General features: G+C 38.5%; 1 protein-coding gene across 2 annotated transcripts in view; it reads left to right on the top strand.

Moving 5' to 3' along the window:
- Nucleotides 1-23,829, top strand: part of ADAM9 (ADAM metallopeptidase domain 9) — a 112,776-nt gene that overhangs the window by 67,213 nt on the left and 21,734 nt on the right. For both annotated transcript variants that reach the window (XR_002523772.2, XM_003902666.5), the window contains exons 15-16: nt 12,618-12,723; nt 18,542-18,725. Coding sequence is in view for 1 of the 2 variants with exons in the window: in XM_003902666.5 (XP_003902715.1) it covers nt 12,618-12,723; nt 18,542-18,725 (290 nt within the window). In the remaining variant the exon portion in view is untranslated. The remainder of the gene's footprint in view (nt 1-12,617; nt 12,724-18,541; nt 18,726-23,829) is intronic.

Below are 23,829 nucleotides of genomic sequence, written 5' to 3' on the forward strand. Positions count from 1 at the left end.
ATTTAAGTTTCCCAACTCAGTGGCCATTGCTCCTACTACAAGGTCTGCCCTTTAGATAAGAGTGATCACAGAGCTTTTCAAGGATGCTAGGCCTCCCTTACAAATATATTTCCTACAGTCTTGGTAAAAGGTGTGTTTTCCGAATTCCTCCAGGGTAGGTAAATACATCTGAAGTGACAAATTGACTCCAACATTTTAGTCTCCCTCAGACTTTGGATCCCTTTCTCTGCATTAAACTGAGACAGGCCCTGCATTCCTGACTTGCTCACTGTGAGCTGCCTTTTGAGTCACATTTCAGCCAGTTAGCCGAACAAACTGTTAGAGACCTTTCTAACTCCCTGAATGGCAACATTCAGTGCAGACTCTCAGACTTGTGAGTCCTCATCAATAAATTCATCCCAATCCAACTTTATATTCCTCCCACCATTATCTCACACCCTTAATATCCCTTCCCACACATGTTCCCTGGATTTTTTTCTGTAAATTAGAAAATTCAAGTAGTCTTGGAGTGTGGTGAACCTCCTCAGGGGTCGTGTTTAGTATTTCACCTTTAGGGGCATTTTCTATGACTTGAGTCTAGTTATAGGTTTAGAAGCAATGAGATATTTTAGAGGTGGATCCTGAGGGAAATTGGCATTGTCGTGCATGGCACCTGCCTCCGGGGAGGCTATTACAGTTTCCTCAGGCAATGCAGGGTTAGTCCCCTCAGATGGTGGAGACGCTGTTTCTACTGGCAAAGACGACTCATCAGAATTTAGAGGCTCAGCCAGGTGCCTGTAATCCCAGCACTTTGGGAGGTGAGACAGACAGATCACTTGAGGTCAGGAGTTCGAGACCAGCCTAGCCAACATGGCGAAACCCTGTCTCCATTAAAAACACAAAAATTAGCCAAGCGTAGTGGTGCACTACTGTAGTCCCAGCTACTTGGGAGGCTGAGGCAGGAGAATCGCTTGAACCTGGGAGGTGGAGGTTGCAATTAGCTGAGATCGTGCCACTGCACTCCAGCCTGGGCAACAGAGCAAGACTCTATCTCAAAACAAACAAACACAGACAAACAGTTTAGAGGCTCAGTGTACCCAGCTTTATCAAAGTCTCCCCACATGTCCTCATTCCAACTTTCAAGAACCAGTTCCTTGCCGGTCAGTACCCTCAATTTAACACTAGATACCCTACAAGGCTAGGAGTTCAATTTGCTTTCAGCCAGTCACAGGATAAGATTCTAGGTTTGATTTTCAACAGTCTCAGCTCTGCAACTACTGGCGATATGGCTGTCCTTTAGGGCACACAGAGAAAATTTCAGGTCACTTATATGGTGTTTTTTTTTTTTTTTAAATTATACTTTATGTTCTAGGGTACATGTGTACAACATGCAGGTTTGTTACATATGTATACATGTGCCATGTTGGTGTGCTGCACCCATTAACTTGTCATTTACATTAGGTATATCTCTTAATGCTATCCCTCCCCCCTCCCCCCACCCCACAACAGGCCCAGGTGTGTGATGTTCCCCTTCCTGTGTCCAAGTGATCTCATTGTTCAATTTCCACCTATGAGTGAGAACATGTGGTATTTGGTTTTCTGTTCTTGCAATAGTTTGCTGAGAATGATGGTTTCCAGCTGCATCCTTGTCCCTACAAAGGACATGAACTCAACCTTTTTTATGGCTGCATAATATTCCATGGTGTATATGTGCCACATTTTCTTTATCCAGTCTATCATTGATGGACATTTGGGTTGTTTCCAAGTCTTTGCTATTGTGAACGGTGCTGCAGTAAACATATGTGTACATGTGTCTTTACAGTAGAATGATTTGTAATCCTTTGGGTATATGCTCAGTAATGGGATTGCTGGGTCAAATGGTATTTTTGGTTCTAGATCCTTGAAGAATTGCCACACTGTCTTCCACGATGGTTGAACTAGTTTACAGTCCCACCAACAGTGTAAAAGTGTTCCTATTTCTCCACATCCTCTCCAACACCTGTTGTTTCCTGACTTTTTAATGATTGCCATTCTAACTGGTGTGAGATGGCATCTCATTTTGGTTTTGATTTGCATTTCTCTGATGGCTAGTGATGATGAGCATTTTTTCATGTCTGTTGGCTGCATAAATGTCTTCTTTTGAGAGGTGTCTGTTTATATCCTTTGCTGACTTTTTGATGGGGTTTTTTTTTTCTTGTAAATTTGTTTGAGTTCTTTGTAGATTCTGGATATTAGCGCTTTGTCAGATGAGTAGATTGCAAAACTTTTCTCCCATTCTGTAGGTTGCCTGTTCACTCTGATGGTAGTTTCTTTTGCTGTGCAGAAGCTCTTTAGTTTAATTAGATCTCATTTGTCAATTTTGGCTTTTGTTGCCATTGCTTTTGGTGTTTTAGACATGAAGTCCTTGCCCAGGCCTGTGTCCTGAATGGTATTACTTAGGTTTTCTTCTAGGGTTTTTATGGTTTTAGATCTAACATTTAAGTTTCTAATCCATCTTGAATTAATTTTTGCATGAGGAGTAAGGAAGGGATCCAGTTTCAGCTTTCTACTTATGGCTAACCAGTTTTCCCAGCACCATTTATTAAATAGGGAATCCTTTCCCCATATCTTGTTTTTCTCAGGTTTGTCAAAGATCAGATGGTTGTAGATGTGTGGTATTATTTCTGAGGTCTCTGTTCTGTTCCATTCGTCTATATATCTGTTTTGGTACCAGTACCATGCTGTTTTGGTTACTGTAGCCTTGTAGTATAGTTTGAAGTCAGGTAGTGTGATGCCTCCAGCTTTGTTCTTTTGACTTAGGATTGTCTTGGCAATGCGGGCTCTTTTTTGGTTCCATATGAACTTTAAAGTAGCTTTTTCCAATTCTGTGAAGAAAGTCATTGGTAGCTTAATGGGGATGGCATTGAATCTATAAATTACCTTGGGCAGTATGGCCATTTTCACGATATTGATTCTTCCTATCCATGACCATGGAATGCTCTTCCATATGTTTGTGTCCTCTTTTATTTCACTGAGCAGTGGTTTGTAGTTCTCCTTGAAGAGGTCCTTCACATCCCTTGTAAGTTGGATTCCTAGGTATTTTATTCTCTTTGAAGCAATTGTGAATGGGAGTTCATTCATGATTTGGCTCTCTGTTTGTCTGTTACTGGTGTGTAAGAATGCTTGTGATTTTTGCACATTAATTTTGAATCCTGAGACTTTGCTGAAGTTGCTCATCAGCTTGAGGAGATTTTGGGCTGAGATGATGGGGTTTTCTAAATAGACAATCATGTCATCTGCAAATAGGGACAATTTGACTTCTTCTTTTCCTAATCGAATACCCTTTATTTCTGTCTCTTGCCTGATTGCCCTAGCCAGAACTTCCAACACTATGTTGAATAGGAGTGGTGAGAGAGGACATCCTTGTCTTGTGCCAGTTTTTAAGGGGAATGCTTCTAGTTTTTGCCCATTCACTATGATATTGGCTGTGGGTTTGTCATAAATAGCTCTTATTATTTTGAGATATGTTCCATCAATACCGAATTTATTGAGAGTTTTTAGCATGAAGGGTTGTTGAATTTTGTCAAAGGCCTTTTCTGCATGTATTGAGATAATCATGTGGTTCTTGTCTTTGGTTCTGTTTATATGCTGGATTATGTTTATTGATTTGCATATGTTGAACCAGCCTTGCATCCCAGGGATGAAGCCCACTTGATATGGTGGATAAGCTTTTTGATATGCTGCTGGATTCAGTTTGTCAGTATTTTATTGAGGATTTTTGCATCGATGTTCATCAGGGATTTTGGTCTACAATTCTCTTTTTTTGTTGTGTCTCTGCCAGGCTTTGGTATCAGGATGATGTCAGCCTCATAAAATGAGTTAGGGAGGATTCCCTCTTTTTCTATTGATTGGAAGAGTTTCAGAAGGAATGGTACCAGCTCCTCCTTGTACCTCTGGTAGAATTCAGCTATGAATCTGTCTGGTGCTGGACTTTTTTTGTTTGGTAGGCTATTAATTATTGCCTCAATTTCAGAGCCTGCTATTGGTCTATTCAGGGATTCAACTTCTTCCTAGTTTAGTCTTGGGAGAGTGTATGTGTCCAGGAATTTATCCATTTCTTGTAGGTTTTCTAGTTTATTTGCGTAGAGGTGTTTATAGTATTCTCTGATGGTAGTTTGTATTTCTGTGGGGTCGGTGGTGATATCCCCTTTATCATTTTTTATTGCATCTATTTGATTCTTCTCTCTTTTCTTCTTTATTAGTCTTGCTAGCGGTCTGTCAATTTTGTTAATCTTTTCAAGAAACCAGCTCCTGGATTCATGGATTTTTTGAAGGTTTTTTTGTGTCTTTATCTCCTTCAGTTCTGCTCTGATCTTAGTTATTTTTTGCCTTCTGCTAGCTTTTGAATGTGTTTGCTCTTGCTTCTCTAGTTCTTTTAATTGTGATGTTAGGGTGTCAATTTCAGATCTTTCCTGCTTTCTCTTGTGGGCATTTAGTGCTATAAATTTCCCTTTACACACTGCTTTAAATGTGTCCCAGAGATTCTGGTATGTTGTATCTTTGTTCTCATTGGTTTCAAAGAATATCTTTGTTTCTGCCTTCATTTTGTTACGTACCCAGTAGTCATTCAGGAGCAGGTTGTTCAGTTTCCATGTAGTTCAGTGGTTTTGATTGAGTTTCTTAGTCTTGAGTTCTAGTTTGATTGCACTGTGGTCTGAGAGACAGTTGGTTATAATTTCTGTTCTTGTACATTTGCTGAGGAGTGCTTTACTTCCAACGATGTGGTCAGTTTTGGAATAAGTGCGATGTGGTGTTGAGAAGAATGTATATTTTGTTGATTTGGGGTGGAGAGTTCTGTAGATGTGTATTGGGTGTGCTTGGTGCAGATTGAATTCAATTCCTGGATACCCTTGTTAACTTTTTCTGTCTCGATCTAATGTTGACAGTGGGGTGTTACAGCCTCCCATTATTATTGTATGGGAGTCTAAGTCTCTTTGTAAGTCTCTAAGGACTTCCTTTATGAATCTGGGTGCTCCTGTATTGGGTGCTTATATATTTAGGATAGTTAGCTCTTCCTGTTGAATTGATCCCTTTACCATTATGTAGTGGCCTTTTTTGTCTCTTTTGATCTTTGATGGTTTAAAGTCTGTTTTATCAGAGACTAGGATTGCAAACCCTGCCTTTTTTTTTTGTTTTCCATTTGCTTGGTAGATCTTCCTCCAAATCTTTATTTTGAACCTATGTATGTCTTTGCTCGTGAGATGGGTCTCCTGAATACAGCATACTGATGGGTTTTGACTCTTTATCCAGTTTGCCAGTCTGTGTCTTTTAATTGGACCATTTAGCCCTTTTACATTTAAGGTTAATATTGTTGTGTGTGAATTTGATGCTGACATTATGATGTTAGCTGGTTAATTTGCTCGTTAGTTGATGCAGTTTCTTCCTAGCATTGATCATCTTTACATTTTGGCATGTTTTTGCAATGACTGGTACCGGTTGTTCCTTTCCATGTTTAGTGCTTCCTTCAGGACCTCTTGTAGGGCAGGCCTGGGGGTGAAGAAATCGCTCAGCATTTGCTTGTCTGTAAAGGATTTTTTTTTTTCTTCACTTGTGAAACTTAGTTTGGCTGGATATGAAATTCTGGGTTGAAAATTCTTGTCTTTAAGAGTGTTCAATATTGGTCCCCACTCTCTTCTGGCTTGTAGAGTTTCTGCTGAGAGATCTGCTGTTAGTCTGATGGGCTTCCCTTTGTGGGTAACCTAACCTTTCTCTCTGGCTGCCCTTAACATTTTTTCCTTCATTTCAACTTTGGTGAGTCTTACAGTTATGTGTCTTGGAGTTGCTCTTCTCGAGGAGTATCTTTTTGGCGTTCCCTGTATTTCCTGAATTTGAATGTTGGCCTGCCTTGCTAGGTTGGGGAAGTTCTCCTGGATAATATCCTGCAGAGTGTTTTCCAACTTGGTTCCATTCTCCCCATCACTTTCAAGTACACCAATCCGACATAGATTTGGTCTTTTCATATAGTCCCATATTTCTTGGAGTCTTTGTTCATTTCTTTTTACGCTTTTTTTCTCTAAACTTCTCTTCTCACTTCATTTCATTCATTTGTTCTTTAATCAAATGAAAAGAGTAAAGATACTCTTTCTTCCAGTTGATTGAGTTGGTTACTGAAGCTTGTGCATTTGTCATGTAGTTCTCGTGTCATGGTTTTCATCTCTATCAGGTCGTTTATGGACTTCTCTGCATTGGTTATTCTAGTTATCCATTCGTCAAATCTTTTTTTCAAGGTTTAGTTTCTTTGCGCTGGGTTCGTAGTTCCTCCTTTAGCTCTGAGAAGTTTGATTGGCTGAAGCCTTCTTCTCTCAACTTGTCAAAGTCATTCTACGTCCAGCTTTGTTCCGTTGCTGGCAGAGAGCTGTGTTCCTTTGGAGAGGGAGAGAAACTCTGATTTTTTGAATTTTCAGCTGTTCTGCACTGCTTTTTCCCCATCTTTGTGGTTTTATCTACCTTTGGTCTTTGATGATGGTGACATACAGATGGAGTTTTGGTGTGGATGTGCTCTCTCTTAGTTTTCCTTCAACAGTCCAGACCCTCAGCTGTAGGTCTGTTGGAGTTTGCTTGAGGTCCACTCCTGTGAGGCTATTCCCAGTTAGGCTCTCCCAGTTAGGCTACTTGGGGATCGGGGACCCACTTGAGCAGGCAGTCTGTCCGTTCTCAGATCTCAACCTCCTTGCTGGGAGAATCACTACTCTCTTCAGTGCCTTCAGACAGGGACATTTACATCTGCAGAGGTTTCTGCTGATTTTGGTTTAGCTATGCCCTGTCCCCAGAGGTGGAGTCTACAGAGGCAGGCAGGCCTCCTTGAGCTGTGGTGGGCTCCACCCAGTTCGAGCTTCCAGGTCGCTTTGTTTACCTACTTAAGCCTCAGCAATGGCGGGCACCCCTACCCCAGCCTTGCTGCCGCCTTGCAGTTAGATTTCAGACTGCTGTGCTAGCAATGAGGGAGGCTCCGTGGGCGTGGGACCCTCTTAGCCAGGCGCGGGATATAATCTCCTGGTGTCCCGTGTGCTAAGACCCTTGGTAAAGTGCAATATTAGGGTGGGAGTGACCCGATTTTCCAGGTGTTGTATGTCACAGTTTCCCTTGGCTAGGAAAAGGAATTCCCTTCCCCCTTGCGCTTCCCCGGTGAGGCAAAGCCTCACCCTGCTTTGGCTCTTGCTGGTTGAACTGCACCCACTGTCCTGCACCGACTGTCCGACATGCCCCAGTGAGATGAATCCGGAACCTCAGTTGGAAATGCAGAAATCACCCGTCCTCTGTGTTGCTCATGCTGGGAGCTGGAAGCTGGAGCTGTTACTATTTGGCCGTCTTGGTGCCCCACCCCACTTATATGGTACTTGAACTAGGAATCCCTGAGTTTATCATCTTCTTTCCCTACTTTGTCCGGTAAAGTAAGGAGCAACCACTCAATCTCCTGCTGTTAGTATGAGAAAAAGTTTTGAAGGTATCCTATACATAGTTACCCAGATCCTTGCTTCTTGTAAATGTCTGATTAGGAGTCTCTAGTGGTGATATGTTTCTGTACTGCAATTACCATATCATGCTATGCACTATCAGTACTGTGTTTACTTTTGGAAATAGAGTTGTAGGTGTCTTTAAAAATCTAATCAGATTAGATAGCCCATTCTAGAAACCTTGGAATTGATTCAGAAAACTCATTCTCAAAGTTCTGTTCCTCTGGAACCCCTGTTGGTCCAAAATCTGAATTAGTTAGACTGCAGAAAAACAATGTCAATTGGATATATACATATTATGTATATATTTATTCATTTATTATAAGCAGTTGGCTCATGCGATTATGGTAAGCAACTGAAAATCCCAGATTTGTAGGATGGTTTGGCAAGCTGGAGACACAGAAGAGATGATAGTTTAGTTCCAGTCCAAGTTTGAAGGCCTGAGAACCAGGACTGCCAATAGTGTAATCAGTATTTATCCTGAGATCTTTCACCATAGTCTGAAGGTGAATCGTTGGCTCTTTCCCTTTTGAGTCTCCTGTTTGCATTTCCCGTATTATCCTTTTTCTTGGTTTATTTCCTCCTTTCATGGAACTTTCGTTTCAGTAGTTTCCTTAGATAGGGTAAATTAGAGGTAAATTTTTTGAGATCCTTCAACTGTGAAAATGCTTTTATTTGGACTAAATACTTGATTGATGGGGATGGAAATCATTTTCTTTTTTTTTTTTTAAATTCAATCTATTTTTTTAAAAAATTTATTTATTATTATTATACTTTAAGTTGTAGGGTACATGTGCATAACGTGCAGGTTTGTTACATATGTATACTTGTGCCATGTTGGTGTGCTGCACCCATCAACTCGTCATTTACATCAGGTATAACTCCCAATGCAATCCCTCCCCCCTCCCCCCTCCCCGTGATAGGCCCCGGTGTGTGATGTTCCCCTTCCTGAGTCCAAGTGATCTCATTGTTCAGTTCCCACCTATGAGTGAGAACATGCGGTGTTTGGTTTTCTGTTCTTGTGATAGTTTGCTAAGAATGATGGTTTAATCATTTTCTGTCACAGTTTTGAAGCCATTGCTTTATTGTCTTGTAGTTTACAGAATTGCTGTTGAAAAGTATGAAGCCATTCTGATTTTTGTACCTAGGGTTTCCCTTATCCCCTCTGAAAAAGCTTGGAGAATGATCTTTTCAAGGTGATATGCCTTGATGTGGGTTTGTTTTTATTCACCTTGCTGTGTAATTGGTGGGTACATTCAATCTGGGAATTCATTTTTTTTTTTAGTTCCGGAGATTTCTTCGCTTTCATTTTTTTGGTGTGATTTCTTTTCCTGGATCACATATTATTTGGATATTGAATTTCCTAGATTTCCTTGGATATTGGATTTCCTTATCTTTTCTGTCTTTTTATCTGTGTGGTTTTTTTTGTTTTGTTTTTTTTTTGACCTACTGTCTGAGCAACTTCTTCAGCTTTATCTTCTAACTCTTTTATTGCGGTTTTCATTTCAGGCACTATGATTTTAGTTTTCAGAAACTCTTTTATATTCTCTGAGTTTTTTTTCCCCACTTCTTTTTAAGAAATAATCTGTTCTGGGCCAGGTGCGCTGGCTCATGCCTGTAATCTCAGCACTTTGGGAGGCTGAGGCAGGTGGATCATGAGGTCAGGAGATCTAGACCATCCTGGCTAACATGGTGAAACCCCGTCTCTACTAAGAATACAAAATAAAAAATTAGTCGAGCGTGGTGGTGGGCGCCTGTAGTCCCAGCCGCTGGGGAGGCTGAGGCAGGAGAATGGCATGAACCCGGGAGGCGGAGCTTGCAGTGAGCCAAGATCATGCCACTGCACTTGAGCCTGGGCGACAGTGTGAGACTCCATCTCAAAAAAATAAATACATAAATAAAAAAGACATAATCTGTTTTTATTCCATGCATGAAACATCTTCTCTCATGTTCGTTAGTATGTTAATGATAATTTTTAAAAACTTTCCTTTCTTCTGCGTAACCTCGTTCCAAACATTACTTTTTTCTTTGTTTGAATTTCCGTCTTTCACATTAGCCATGTTCCTCATCTCTCCCATAGTCCCGGGTCCGTGGGAGGGGAATAAGGAGCAGAGGGGTCACTCTAGGCTCATGGGGGAGGCTTGTTAACTGGAAACTTTCCTGTAGGGTGATATGGTTGAACTTTTTAATTAGGGAAATGCCAAAAACCACATCTTTAGGTTTTTTTTTCCCTCTTGGGCTTGTTAGATTCCCTTATGAAGACCTTATCTATCTGCATCCTGGAGGGCCAAGACCTAGCTGTCAGCCGGGCGTGCTGGCTCATGCCTGTAATCCCAGCACTTTGGGAGGCCGAGGCAGGTGGATCGCCTGAGGTCAGGAGTTCTAGACCAGCCTGGCCAACATGGCAAAACTCCATCTCTACTAAAAATACAAAAATTAGCCTGGCATGGTGGTGGGCACCTGTAATCCCAGCTACTTGGGAGGCTGAGGCAGGAGAATCACTTGAACCCGGAAAGCAGAGGTTGCAGTGAGCCAAGATCACGCCATTGCATTCCAGCTTGCGTGGCAAGAGTGAAACTTCTCCTAAAAAAAAAAAAAAAAAAAAAAATACCTAACTGTCAGCATTCTGGGAGGGAAACAGGAGGTGAGGGAAAATAAGACTGGGACCTCAGTATGAGGCAGGCAAATGTTCAGTTCATCCCCTTGTATTTAGAACAGTTTCTGTGCCTGTTACTGTGCCTGGTATCTCTTGACTCCTGGAACCTTGTGTTTTACTCTCTCCAGAAAATAAACCTCCAGTCCTTTGCCAGGGTAGAGAAGAGACAGTCACTTGACTTCACAAAGATGGGAGGTGACTTGTGGGTCAAACTGCTTCTTAAACAGATTTAAAATTTTTCCTCTTTATTCCGGCCACCTGCCCCTCCTTATTTTCTATAGCCAGAGGTACCTGTTACTACCAGTTTCTTTTCTTGGAGGAATTCTGTGTGTAAAAAGGGTTGATCTCAGTTTTTTCTGTTGCCAGCTTAAGATTCAGTTTTCTGAGATACATTGAGTCATTTACTACTTCACCAATTTCTTTTTGGCTTCTAAGTTTTGTGCAGTCTCCTTTCCCAGTTCCATTGTCTATAGGTTTATGAATTTAAAAAAAAAAACAAAAAACGACTTTCTTTGCTTCTGTGGGATTTTAGGAGGGAGGGGGAAATACATGCATATATTCAGACTTTTTACCTGAAGTTTGTTGATGGCTTCTGATTTTAAAGATAAGTCAGTTCTGGTGTTATAGGTCTAGTTTTCATTCCTTTGAACATTTGAACTTGTGGAGAATAAGGATTTAAAAGTCCTTCACGAGCTCATGCATTCTCAAATTCCTTATATGTTTAGTACACACCAACTAAATATTTTTCAAATAAATGAAGAACTTAAGAGCTAACATAAGAGAAGGTATTGACGCTTACTATCAAATTTTACCCTTAAAAAAACCTTATGAGGAAGGCAGGGCTCAGAGAGCTAAATGAGGTCACACAGCAGAAAGCAGCAAAACCATGATCTCAGCCACCATGAGCATGGTGAGCTGATGAAGACTTACTGCTAGAATTTATCAAAGACATTGTTAAAAGAAGATACATTGGTTTACTTCTTAAATGGAAATAGGACATATGGAAATATTGAATATACAAATAAGCAAAAGGTAGAAAATAAATAGTTCTACTGTCAATATTCTGGATAAGTAACTGTTGAAAATTTCATGAATATCTTTCACTTTTTTAATGCATATGAGTGTATAATATACCAAAATGGTGTGATATTGACATACTGCTTTAAAACTTGCCCCCTTTCAGCCTGGACTGCATAGCAAGATTCTGTCTCACTAAAAAAAAAAAAAAATTAGGTGTGGTGGTGCATGCCTGCATTTCCAGCTACTTAGGAGGCTAAGGCAGGAGGATTACTTTAGCCTGGGAGGTTAAGGCTGCAGTGAGCTATGACCTTGCCACTGCATTCTAGCCTGGGCAACAGAATGAGACTCTGTCTCAAAAAAAAAAAAAAAAAAAAAGGCTAAAATGTAACTGCCTGTTTTCAATACTAACAATAAATTGTGAATACTTTTCCATGTTAAACACTTTTCTACAACATTGTGTTAATGATATACTGTAATTTATTTAAACAGTCAACAGTGTTAGCAGTAAACTTTCGTATAGTTTAGTGGCCACAACTAATGTGGCCTCCATTTATCCTTCTGGATAAATTTCCAGAAGCAGGATTGCTGTATTAAAGGCTTCTAAGACATTTCAACATGATCTCCAGAAATATTTTACCACTTTATACCTTCATTAGCTATAAGTGAATATTCATTCCTTCAAATGTTTCCAACATCAAGTATTTCCATTTTTATAACTTTGCCAATTTAATAGCATTTTGCAGCATAGGCAACATAGCAAGACCCCATCTCTACAAAAAATAAAAACAAAAATTAGCCAGGCATGGCGGCATGTACCTCTAGTTCTAGCTGTTTGGGAGCTTGAGGTGGGAGGATTTCTTGAGTCCAAGAGTTCAAGGTTACAGTAAGCTATGAACGTGCCACTGCACTCCAGCCTGGGTGACAGAGCGAGATCCTGTCTCTTAAAAAAAAAAGAAAAAAAGGAAAGCAAGAATAGATTGTTACTTTGTCATCTGTCGTGTTTGTCAATGTATCTAATTAGTAGGGACATCTAAACCAAGCATCCATTTATGATAAATGAAAAAAACAAAAGTAATAGCTGGCAGTGTTTTCTCCAACCCTTCCTAGCTGATCTAACCAGTGATGCAGTTGATTTATATGTAAGAGCAATGAGAATGAATATGCTGCAAATGGTACTCGACTGTGCATGCTTTTTAATTTATTTGTAATTTGTTATTTAATAGTTTTTCTTTTAGGGCCTGAATGTTTGAGTCCAGGCTAACTTTTAAGTACAATTTAAGCTTTATTTTTACATTTTGTCATTACATATGAAATGTGCAACAAAAATGTTTTATGTGTAAGGCATGAAAGGTTTTCCGTGGCATTGAGGCCATTCATCCAGGTGTTTAGACTGTTGTAGGGAATGCTTTTATTTCGAAAGCTAAATTGCCATAACTTTTTTTTCTTTTTTTAAATGTTTAATGTTACAGAAGCCAAGGCTGCCCCCAAAGATTGTTTCATTGAAGTGAATTCTAAAGGTGACAGATTTGGCAATTGTGGTTTCTCTGGCAATGAATACAAGAAGTGTGCCACTGGGTAAGTGGAGGTGCAGTCATAATGGAACATGAAAGATTATAAGATCCGTCATCTCTAGTATCTTTTTTTTTTTTTTTTTTTTTTTTGAGACGGCGTCTTGCTCTGTTGCCAGGCTGGAGTGCAGTGGCGTGATCTCGGCTCACTGCATCCTCCGCCTCCCGGGTTCAAGCGATTCCCCTGCCTCAGCCTCCTGAGTAGCTGGGACTACAGGCACATGCCACCACGCCCGGCTAATATTTTGTATTTTAGTAGAGATGGGTTTTCACCATATTGGCCAGGATGGTCTCGATCTCCTGACCTTGTGATCTGCTCGCCTCAACCTCCCAAAGTGCTGGGATTTTAGGCGTTAGCCACCGTGCCTGGCCATCTCTAGTATCTTTTACGACTGCTCCCTGTGACCGCTGATTTTCTCCCCCTTAAATACCTGACTTTTCAAACATTTTACAATACAAAGCTTCAGAGAGACTCTGGTGTTAGGAAAAGAACTGGTAACATAATTTGTCCCTTTAGACAGCAACTACAGTCTAATGGTTTTTAGACTCTTATTTTGTTTATCCTTGATTTATAATAAGAACCCCAACTAAACACCGTTTTCATTTTCCTTTCAATAAAAGATTATGTTACTAAGTCCCAAATAAAGGAACCTGCAGAATAAACTCTGAACTTCGTTATTTTTTTCTAGCTTTGTATAATTTCAAAATGATGAATTAAAACATTTTATATTTCTACAATTAACATTTGCTTTTTGTAAAACATTAATAATAAAACATTACAAAGGAGGAAAAAGTCATCTATAATCTCAATCCATGTATGTTCACTAATGTCAGTGGAATTATTTTCTTCTTCTCACTAATATTTTATATAATTGGAATTATTCTGTAATATTATGCATTGCTTCTACCCATTCTACCTCCTATGCTACCAGTTAGGCTAAGCAACTACAGTGAAACAGTGCTTGCTAAGAAGAAATAGCAACAAAGACCCCCATGTCACTAAATCTGACAGTTGTTTTCAGGTCTTCATGCTGTAATACTTGACCTGTCAGTAGCATTCAATTATGCTGGCCATTTTTTCCTTCTTGAAGAAACCTCTTTTTTTTTTGGTGATTGTGTAAAATATTCTTCTTCTCCCCCGACCCCATGTGATTTCGTTTACTTCTGTGGCTTCATTTGGCCCCCTCTGTGAGAAACTCCAGCCCTGCTGGCCTGCATGTGGCCTATGGCCATAGGTCTCTGCACCTGCTGTTCCCTCTGCTCGGCATGCTCTCTTTCCCCCTCTCAGCCTGCTCAGTTCTTCATCCTACAGATCTCAGGTGAAGTGTGGTTTCCCCATGGAAGACTTCTTCCACTTCCTCAGCAGGACCAGCTCTCCCTCTGACAGGTGTTCTTGATGCTGTTTGTTTCTTTTTCACAGAATTTGATATATTTTCATTATTTTTTAGTTCATAGTATTTTCTAATTTACACTGTGATTTTTTTCCTTTGACTCGTGTTGTTGAAAGCCTATTGCTTAATTCCCCAGTAGTTGGGAATATACTGGTTATCTATTTGGTTTTGATGTCTAGTTCAATTCCATTGAGAACACATTCTATATGATTTCACTTCTTTGGAATTTATTGAGATGTGCATTATTTAATTACACTTGGAACATTCATCCATACAGACTAATATATGGGTCTGCCCCTTAATACCAGACCAATATATGGTCTGTATGGGTAAATGTTCCCTGTGTAATTGAAAGAAAAAGTATATTCTGCAGTTGTTAGAGATGTTATTCTATAAATGTCAAGTTAATAGTCTTATTCAAATCTTTCATATCTGTGGTGTATGTGTATTATATATGTTCCTTCAATTTCTGAGAGAGGTATATTGAAGTCTCCAGTTATGATTGTGGATTTGTCTGTTTATCTTTTTAGATATGTAAATTTTTGCTGTATATCTTTTAAATTTGTTACTAGGTGCATACACTTTTAGGATTTTTATGCCCTCCTGATGACTTGGATGGCTTTAGCAAATTTATCATTAGCAAATTCTTTTCATTTCTGGAATATTCTTTTGAAGTATTTGTCAGTTTCATTAATTATGTGGCTCTTTTGTTATCACTCTTCCTCACCAAACTGTAAGGTTCAGTGACGCATTTTATCTTTTGCATTTAGCATAATGCCTGGAGGAAACATAATAAATGACTATTAAACATTGAATGAATGAAGGTACAGATGATATGGATGAAGAATGAATGGGTGGAGAATTAATATAACTGATTGAATGAACTGATTTAAAATCTAGGGATAAGTGGATTAATGCACACTTGGAAAGAATTTGCTAGATTCTTGTCTTTAGCCTTGTCTGGTTTCATATTTTTATGAATATCTTGTTGAAAATAGCAACTATACTTATCAAACTTAAAAATTACTGAATAACTCATTTAGGAAGCATTTTATAATAGTAATATACAAACGATATAGTCATTAAGAATATACATTTGAAGTTAGACTCTTTGGATTTGAATCCTGATTCAATCACTTAACGTCTCTGAGTCTTTGGACAAGTTACTTCACGTACATACCTCATTTTTCTGTTCGGTAAAATGGGGATAATAATGGCACCTGTTTCCAAGTGTTGTTTTGAACTGAATGAGTTAATGGGTGTTAGTACTAAGAGGAATATCTGGTTCATTGTCATGTTCATCATCATCATCATCATCACTATTTTTATTGTCATCTTCATTGTAGAATGTGTAAAATCTAGAAAAGTCTTTTCTACCCATTGAAACTACCAAAAACATCTAGAAACGTTTAAAGAAAGTATTCATATATGGTCCTACCATCCAGAGATACTCTCTTAAGTTTTTGTTATATTTCTTTTTTATGTGTATATACATTTATAAACATAAGCCACATGTTTACTTTCACTAAAAGGGTCATCTTTTGGTACATAGATAATGTCATTTTTTCAAGCATTGTAAAAGAGAAATTCCAAATATACTGAGGAGTAGAAAGAATAGTGTGATGAATACCAATATATCCCAGACCAAGATTGTTAATGCCTTATCATTATTTGCTTCATCAAGATTTTGCTGAACCATTTTAAGTAAATTACAGACATGATACTTTACTTCTAAATTCCTCAGCATCCATCTTCAACAAATAAGGCCATTCACATGATCACATCACACCTAACAAAATGAATGATTTCCTAATATCATCTAGTATCTGATCAATATTAGTATTTCCATAAGTGTCCTCAAATTGTCTTTTATAGCTTGTATTTATCAACATCAGGACTCAATCAAGGATCAAACATTGCCTTTAGTTGTTATGTCACTTAAGTCACTTTTAATCCAGAATACCTTTTAGACTGATTTTTTTTTCTTTTCAGTGACTTTGATGTATGGAAATGTCTGGGCCAGTGGGCTCATGTTCTGGATTTGTTTTAGTTTCCTCTTGGTGTTGCTTAACTTAGTTTCTATCATCTGAATTTTCTTTAAATCAGAAGTTAAGCCCAAAATCTTTTTTTTTTTTTTTTGAGTAGAGCCGCACTCTGTCGCCCAGGTTTGGAGTACAGTGGCATGATGTCGGCTTAGTGCAACCTCCATCTCCCAGGTTCAAGTGATTCTTGTGCCTCAGCCTCTGGAGTAGTTAGGACTACAGGCGTGCACCATCACACCTGGCTAATTTTTGTATTTTTAGTAGAGATGGGGTTTCACTATGTTGGCCAGGCTGGTCTCGAACTCCTGACTTCAAATGATCTGCTTGCCTTAGCCTCCCAGAGTGCTGGGATTACAGGTGTGAGCCACTGTGCCTGGCCCTAAACCCAAAATCTTAATTGAATTCAGGTTAAATATTTTTGGCGAGAATGTTCATAAACAATGCGTTATATCAAGGAGTCACTTAGTGCTGAGTAGTCTTATTAATATTAGTGATAGTCAGTGGCAATGACCAGATCTTACTATTGTGGAGTTATGCTTTTTAAAATTGCAGCTCTCAGGTAATATGTGGAGTGATGATTTTGTGCCATGTAAATATCCAGTTCCTGACCAGTGTTTCACTTTACGGATGATCCTTGCATGAAGCAGTTATTTTACTGAGGGTTGTAACTGAATTTTCTTTTCTGTTAATATTATTCAACAGTGAACATCTCTTCTTAGTTTTGTTAGCTGTTTACATTTCTTATTTTATGAGCTGCCTGTTTACATCTTTGCTAATTTTTCTGTTGAAGTGATTTTCTTTGTCTTAATGATTTGTAACAGCTTTTTATATTGTAAGAGTATTTTCCTTTACTCTTTAATGTATCACCAAGCCTATGTATGAAATACTGAGTATATCATAGCAATGTGAATTTTGGTAGGCTCCAACAGATCTTAACTGAGGTCTACTTTATGCCACACTTTGATTTTGAGGTTTTCATATCTAATTTCAGCTAATTATGTGAGATAGGCTTCATTTATCTCATTTTTTTTCAGCTGAAGAAACTGAAGCTCAGAAAATTTAAACACTTCTCTCAGGTCAGCTAGCAAATAAATGGTGACTTAAGAATAAATGTAAAGTTGGGACAAAATTATTAACTCTTAAATGCAGGATGAAGGAAAGATGAAGACTTAATAGCAGCACATGCAAAAATTAGGAATTTTAGTTAGTGATATATTCAAGGACATCAATAATATAATGTAGTTATAAAAGCTATTGTAATTTTGAACTTAATAGAAGTACAGTATCTAGAATAAACAAGAGCTCCATTTTTTTCTTTGCTCACCAGGCTGTCACTGAAATTTCATGCTCCATTCTGAGCACTATGCTTCAAGAGGCAGTGAGGCAAACTGGAACATATTTAGGAGGGAGCGTCCTTGTTGCATGAAAAGTGATTGTAGGATAGTGACCTGGTGAAGTAAGTATTTAGGAGCTGCATAATAATTATCCTAAAATAGCTGCTGTGTGAAAGAAGGAAAAGATATCTATGTAGTCTCATGGGGAAGATCTGGGACCAATGAGGAGAAATGTTTTGCAGAGGTAGATTTTTACCTAATAAGCAAAAGAACATGATGGGAACTAGAATGGGCAGTTTCAGGAGGGTGCAAGTTAGAGATATTGGGAAAAAATATCCTATGATGACTGGGCAGTCATATCATAGAGAAGACTCAGATGTAGAGTAGGTGCTTGGATCAGATGACAATCAGTTAAACAGGAAATCTCAGTACAGCATCATAAGAGTTATTGACCTAGAGTGTTATGAAAGGATATAGGAAGGGCATTTAATTCACACAGCCTTGGCAATAAGAATTATGGTCAGGGAAGCCTTCATAGAGTTCCGATATTTAATTAATGAATTCACGAGTTAATGAATCGATTCTTTAAATAAGTAACCAAGAGTTAGCCAGGCAAAGAGGGGTGGAATCCTTTCTTAGTTATTTTGCATTATAAAATCTAATTTCTGCTTTATCATAACTCTGTAAGAAGACATAATTGAATTTTGATACTGCTATATTATTTTCTGTGTAATAGAATTTATAAAATTATACTTAGAAACAACTTTATTAGACTTTTGAGCTCTAGACAGACAGTGAAGAAGATTAAGTGTGGTAAAAGAAGCAGCATCAGCACCAGCTGGTACCCTAATTTGCATCTTAGCATCCACTTAACTCTTTTTCCCCCTTTTCTGCCATACTGAAAGAGAGCTACTTTGACCTCTCTTGCTCTCATACACTTTCTTTGTTAAGATTCCCTCCATAGCAGCAAGCTCTGTCCATATGCAAATATATAAATTTCTTCTTTTGTTGTATATACTGGATGCATTTTATGTTGCATTATTTCTCTCTCTTTATAGGAATGCTTTGTGTGGAAAGCTTCAGTGTGAGAATGTACAAGAGATACCTGTATTTGGAATTGTGCCTGCTATTATTCAAACACCCAGTCGAGGTACCAAATGTTGGGGTGTGGATTTCCAACTAGGATCAGACGTTCCAGATCCTGGGATGGTTAACGAAGGCACAAAATGTGGTGCTGATAAGGTAATCAAAATATTTTTTATTTACAAAGTAAAATGAAAAAAGTTAAAAAAATTATACATAGTAAATGGTTGCTCTTTTCTGATTGTAAAAGTAATGTAAATTCATTATAGAAATTTTAGAAAATACAAAGCCACCAAAAGAAAGTTAAGAACTATAATTCTGTCATCCACATTTCTTTACTGGGGTCAGATAACCAGTGTTTTCCACTTTGAAATATACTGTGCATGGTTCCCTCCCCTACTGATATGCTACAATTTATTAGCCAGTTTGCTATTATTGGGACACTTTGGCGATGTCCTGAATTTCAGGGTGTGTGTCTGTGTGTGTTTCTGTACTAGAAATGTCACGAAACTTGTCCTGCCCATGTTCCTAACCACCCGAACTCTGCTGTTTGGATTAGATACAAGGCCAGAGTCAGTCAGCCCATGACTTATTACTAGTGGTTTCATATGAGAAGATGCCCTGGACCAAATTCCTTTTTCTGGAGAATATAAAATTAAGGAGGGTCATTAAGAGTGTGGGCAGAAACTGTAAAAATTCTTTGAGAGATGCTATGAAGTAGGAGCTGGGGTAGAAGGGATGTGGCAACCTTAAGCCATATACAAGAGATATGAGGGGGCAGGATTGTTGAGTAAGTTGAAGAAACCAACTCAGAGGAGAGAGAGAAGGAGGATATGTATTTGATTATGTAGCCCATGAAAAGAAAAGTGGGTGAACCTTCAGGTTACTTCACTTTCTCCCAAGTTTTCAGTTCTAATTCTGTTTCTCACTTCTTTTTACAAGAAGATCCATATATTTTTGGGCCTGTCCTTGCAACTAAGTAAACTTGATTGTTGCAGTTGTTATAAACAACGATAAGAGATATATACATTTAAATTTTTGATAGAAAGTACAATTTTCCTTTCAATAAGGTGGTAACAATCTATATCCCATCCTAGGCAACAGAATAAGACTCTGTCTCAAAAAAACAAAAACAAAAACAAAAACAAATTGTGCTGAAAGGCTCATGACAAAAACAACTCTGACACACTCTTATCTAATCTGCCAGTCTAGACGCCTAAAGGCAACTGCGGTTACTTCTGTTAATTACCTCCCTATTTCAAATTAGGGCCAGGCACAGTAGCTCATGCCAGTAATCCCAGCACTTTGGGAGGCTGAGGTGGGCGGATCACTTGAAGTCAGGAGTTTGAGACTAGCCTGAACAACATGGTGAAACCTTGTCTCTGCAGAAAATACAAAAACTAATCAGCGCGGTGGTGCATGCCTGTAGTCCTAGCTATTCAGGAGGCTAAGACAGGAGAATCGCTTGAACCTGGGAGGCACAGGTTGCAGTGAGCCGATATTGTGCCACTGTACTCTAGCCTGGGCAGCAAAGTGAGACTCCCATCTAAAAATAAAATAGAATAAAATAAAATAGCATGCTATTTCTAGATTTATCTATTTTAGACATTATCCACTAGTTTTATTTTTGATAGATAAGAATTCAGTTTTCTTAAGCAACTCCCAGTTTCCCGGCTCTACCTTTTCAAAATAAGTGCTTAATATTTGTGTAATTAATATTGAGGTGTTATTGAGTCAGTCCACAACAGCTCAGTGTACACTGGGCATACTCCAGACGAGGTGAGAGAAAACAGGGGAGGCTAAACAACTGGAGATCAAAGGATCATTTTTATTAGGAAGAAAGCATATAACATGACTTAAGTACATAGCAAAAATGGGCTTCCTCATGCTGCCCTACGCAATTAAACTTACCTGTCCAGCCTTACCTGCGAAGTTTAACTGCATGGTTGAAAGGGCAGACCAGAATGCACCCTTTTTGCCACCTCAGCTTACTAATACCTGGTACCACAGGTGTAACCAGCATGCCTGGCTAACTTTTTTTTATTTTTCTGTAGAGACAGGATCTCACTATGTTGCCCAGGCTGGTCTTCAGCTCCTGGGCTCAAGTGATCCTCCCTCCTCAGCCTCCCAAAGTGCTGGGATTACAGGTGTGAGCCACTGCACCTAGCTGGGCATCTTTCCATGTCTTTATTAGATCCATGTATTTTTTTCTGAGAAGTTCATATTGGTATCTTTTTGTTTTTCTGTTAGATTGTCATTTTTTAAGGCTTCTCATATGCGAAGAATGTTAACTGTCAGTCAGTTGTATCTGTGTAAATATGATCAAGAATTTGACACGAGCCTATTTTAAAATATCATGTTTTTTTTTTTTTTTTTTTTTCTGGTGCCTCACTGTGTCACCCAGGCTGGAGTGCAGTGGTGCAATCTCAGTGCAACCTCCGCCTCCCAGGCTCAAGTGATTCTTGTGCCTCAGCCTCCCCAGTAGCTGGGATTACAGGCATCTGCCACCATGCCTGGCTAATTTGTGTATTTTTAGTAGAGACGGAGTTTCACCATGTTGACCAGACTGGTCTTGAATTCCTAACCTCAAGTGATCTGCCTGCCTCGGCCTCCAAAAGTGTTGGGATTACAGGCATGAGCCATGGCGTTCGGCCTTAAAATATCATGAAATTATATCAGTCTTATCTGTTTTGTCTTGGTTTCATGTCATGTTTAGAAAAACTTTTTGTATCTCAGTATAATATAAACATCTGGCTTTTATTGGCACAATTTATTAACATTTCGTCCTATTTCTCTGATCTTATTGCTGCTGTTAAATATTTTCTTGATATTTTCTACTTGATCTTCCTCTCTTGCAGTATTACACAAATTATTTATTTGTGTGGGGTGTGTGTATGTGTGCACACACACTTTGGTAGTTATATGTCTTTCTATTCTGCTTGTTTACTTAATAACAAGAAAAACACATCAATATATTTTTCTCAAAGTTGTCATGATTAAAAATGGTATCTACTGATTGTTTCAGTGTAAGCTATACCACTTTTACTTCCAAACCCCCATGTCCCAGTTTTTATTTGGTAGGAAAAATATTGGCTTTAGATTCCAGGTTATTTTTAACGTATATCAATGTATTTTTAAGACCTTTTGTCTTTCTGGATTTTATTGCTGACTGCATAGTTTTTTAGCTATGACAGTAATATTTATGTACAAGAAAGGATAGCAAGTGGTTGGTGTGTGTACCTGGACTGATACACCTTGACCCAAACTGACACGCCGTTGAAACCATGTACCACATGTTCTGTACAGCTGTAACTTTGTAACTGTTGGTTTAATTTATAAGTCTAACACCTGAGTTTTCACACAGCAGCTAGGATCCTATCCCTTCCGGTATGTACCAAAACCTAGACTGGGCAGTTTGAGCAGACTGACAGCTTGGTTGGTACTTCTTCAGATCTGTATTCTTTATATATTTATTCAACATTTATTTCCAGGAAAAGCTAAACATGGGGTAGGGGAAAAAGTGGAAAAGAAGAACTCTTCACTTTCGTTTTTATTGTCCCAGGTAGTTCAACTTTGTTCCCCACTTGCATCCTGAAATCAGTAAACCAGAAGTCTTATAGTCAACTTTGCTTTACTTTGATGTGTGGTGGTTGTTGGTGGTGGCCATGGGTGGTAGGGGGAGTGGTGGTAGTATGTGAGAGGATGGTCTTACCTTCCCACTGTGAGAGTTTTTTGTTTTTGTGAGGCAGGGTCTTGCTCTTTCACCCAGGCTGGAGTGCAGTGGTGTGATCTTGGCTCATTGCAACCTCCGTCTCCTGGTTTCAAACGATTCTCCTGCCTCCCAAGTAGCTGGGATTACAGGCATGCACCACCATGCCCGGCTAATTTTTGTGGTTTTAGTGGAGATGGGGTTTCACCATGTTGGCCAGGCTGGTCTTGAACTCCTGGCCTCAAGTGATTTACCCACCTCGGCCTCCCAAAGTGCTGGGATTACAGGCATGAACCACTGCACCCAGTCCCCACTGTGAGAGTTTTTGAGTGTATTCCTTTCAGTTTGACTTTTCCCATTCCGCAAGGTAAACACTGCCAATCAGAACACCCTTTCTCCGGAGGACTTGGAATTTTCCTGTGCCTTAAAGTAAATCTGCCGGTTATTAACACATTTCATCTTATTTAACTCTTCAGGTGTCCACTCTGAATCAGTTATTGACAGGAAAATCTTCTTTTAACTGGCAGGGAAACTCTTGGTAAATATCTCCTCTAAAGACTTACGGATATAAGAAAACAGTATTTTGAAATCTTTATTCAGGAGTAGTGCATGGCTAGAGGACAGATGAGGAGTGACTTACTGTAGAATCTTCTGTAATTTTGGAATTTCTAATCATTTGAGTATATGTCCTATTTAAAAATTAATGGACAATTGGAGGAAACAGTGTTTGGAGATCTTCTGACTTAAAAGTACAATTCTGTTTAAACCTGTGTATTTTTTAGAGTGGTAAGGCTGTCAATATTTCATTGTATGTTTGTTCTCTAATTGTTCTTTATTTCATTTGAGCATTTACATATTCTGATCTTGTACACAAGATCAGTTGGTTAGTTACCTAATAAAATTTTACAATAGCACTCAACAGTCTTAAAAAGTTAGTCTTCTTTTTTTCCTCTAACATCACAACAGAGCAGTTTTCACAAAGATGTCAACTAAAAAATTTCTAAAATGTTTTTAGCAGATTTCTTTAGATCTTAGGTTTAATATTTTTTCTGAGTTAATGTTTTTTATCTCTCAGTATTTAGGATTCATTTCTATTTCATATCTCATCATATGAACTAGAATTTCTTGAACCATATAAGATTATGACTTATTTTCAATATTGCTTTTAATAGAAGTATCTAATCAGGGTACTAGAAAACAGATTTTATCTTGTCAACAAAGTACCCTTTTATTTTTGAAAGAATTTTAAAAATTAAAATGAGTTTTAAATATCAGTTGTCCTTTTGATATCTGTCACAGTAACAACACTTTATGAGAGGTATAATGGAAATAGATCTTCTGTCCTTGAATCTTCCTTCTAGTCCTGGGCTTAACTGTATCTGGTTACTTTTGATTTGAAAGAGTCCATTTGTGAATATTTTATTTAGGATCTTCACATCTATATTCACATGGAAGGACAGATGATAGTTTTATCTTTGTTTTTGGTCTTTATGTCATCTTTGTGTTTTTTGATAATTAATTTTGTGTCAGTTAATTAATGCTACTTATTTTTCT

Source organism: Papio anubis, chromosome 8, assembly GCF_008728515.1.
Source record: "Papio anubis isolate 15944 chromosome 8, Panubis1.0, whole genome shotgun sequence".
NCBI classification, from domain to species: Eukaryota; Metazoa; Chordata; class Mammalia; order Primates; family Cercopithecidae; genus Papio; species Papio anubis.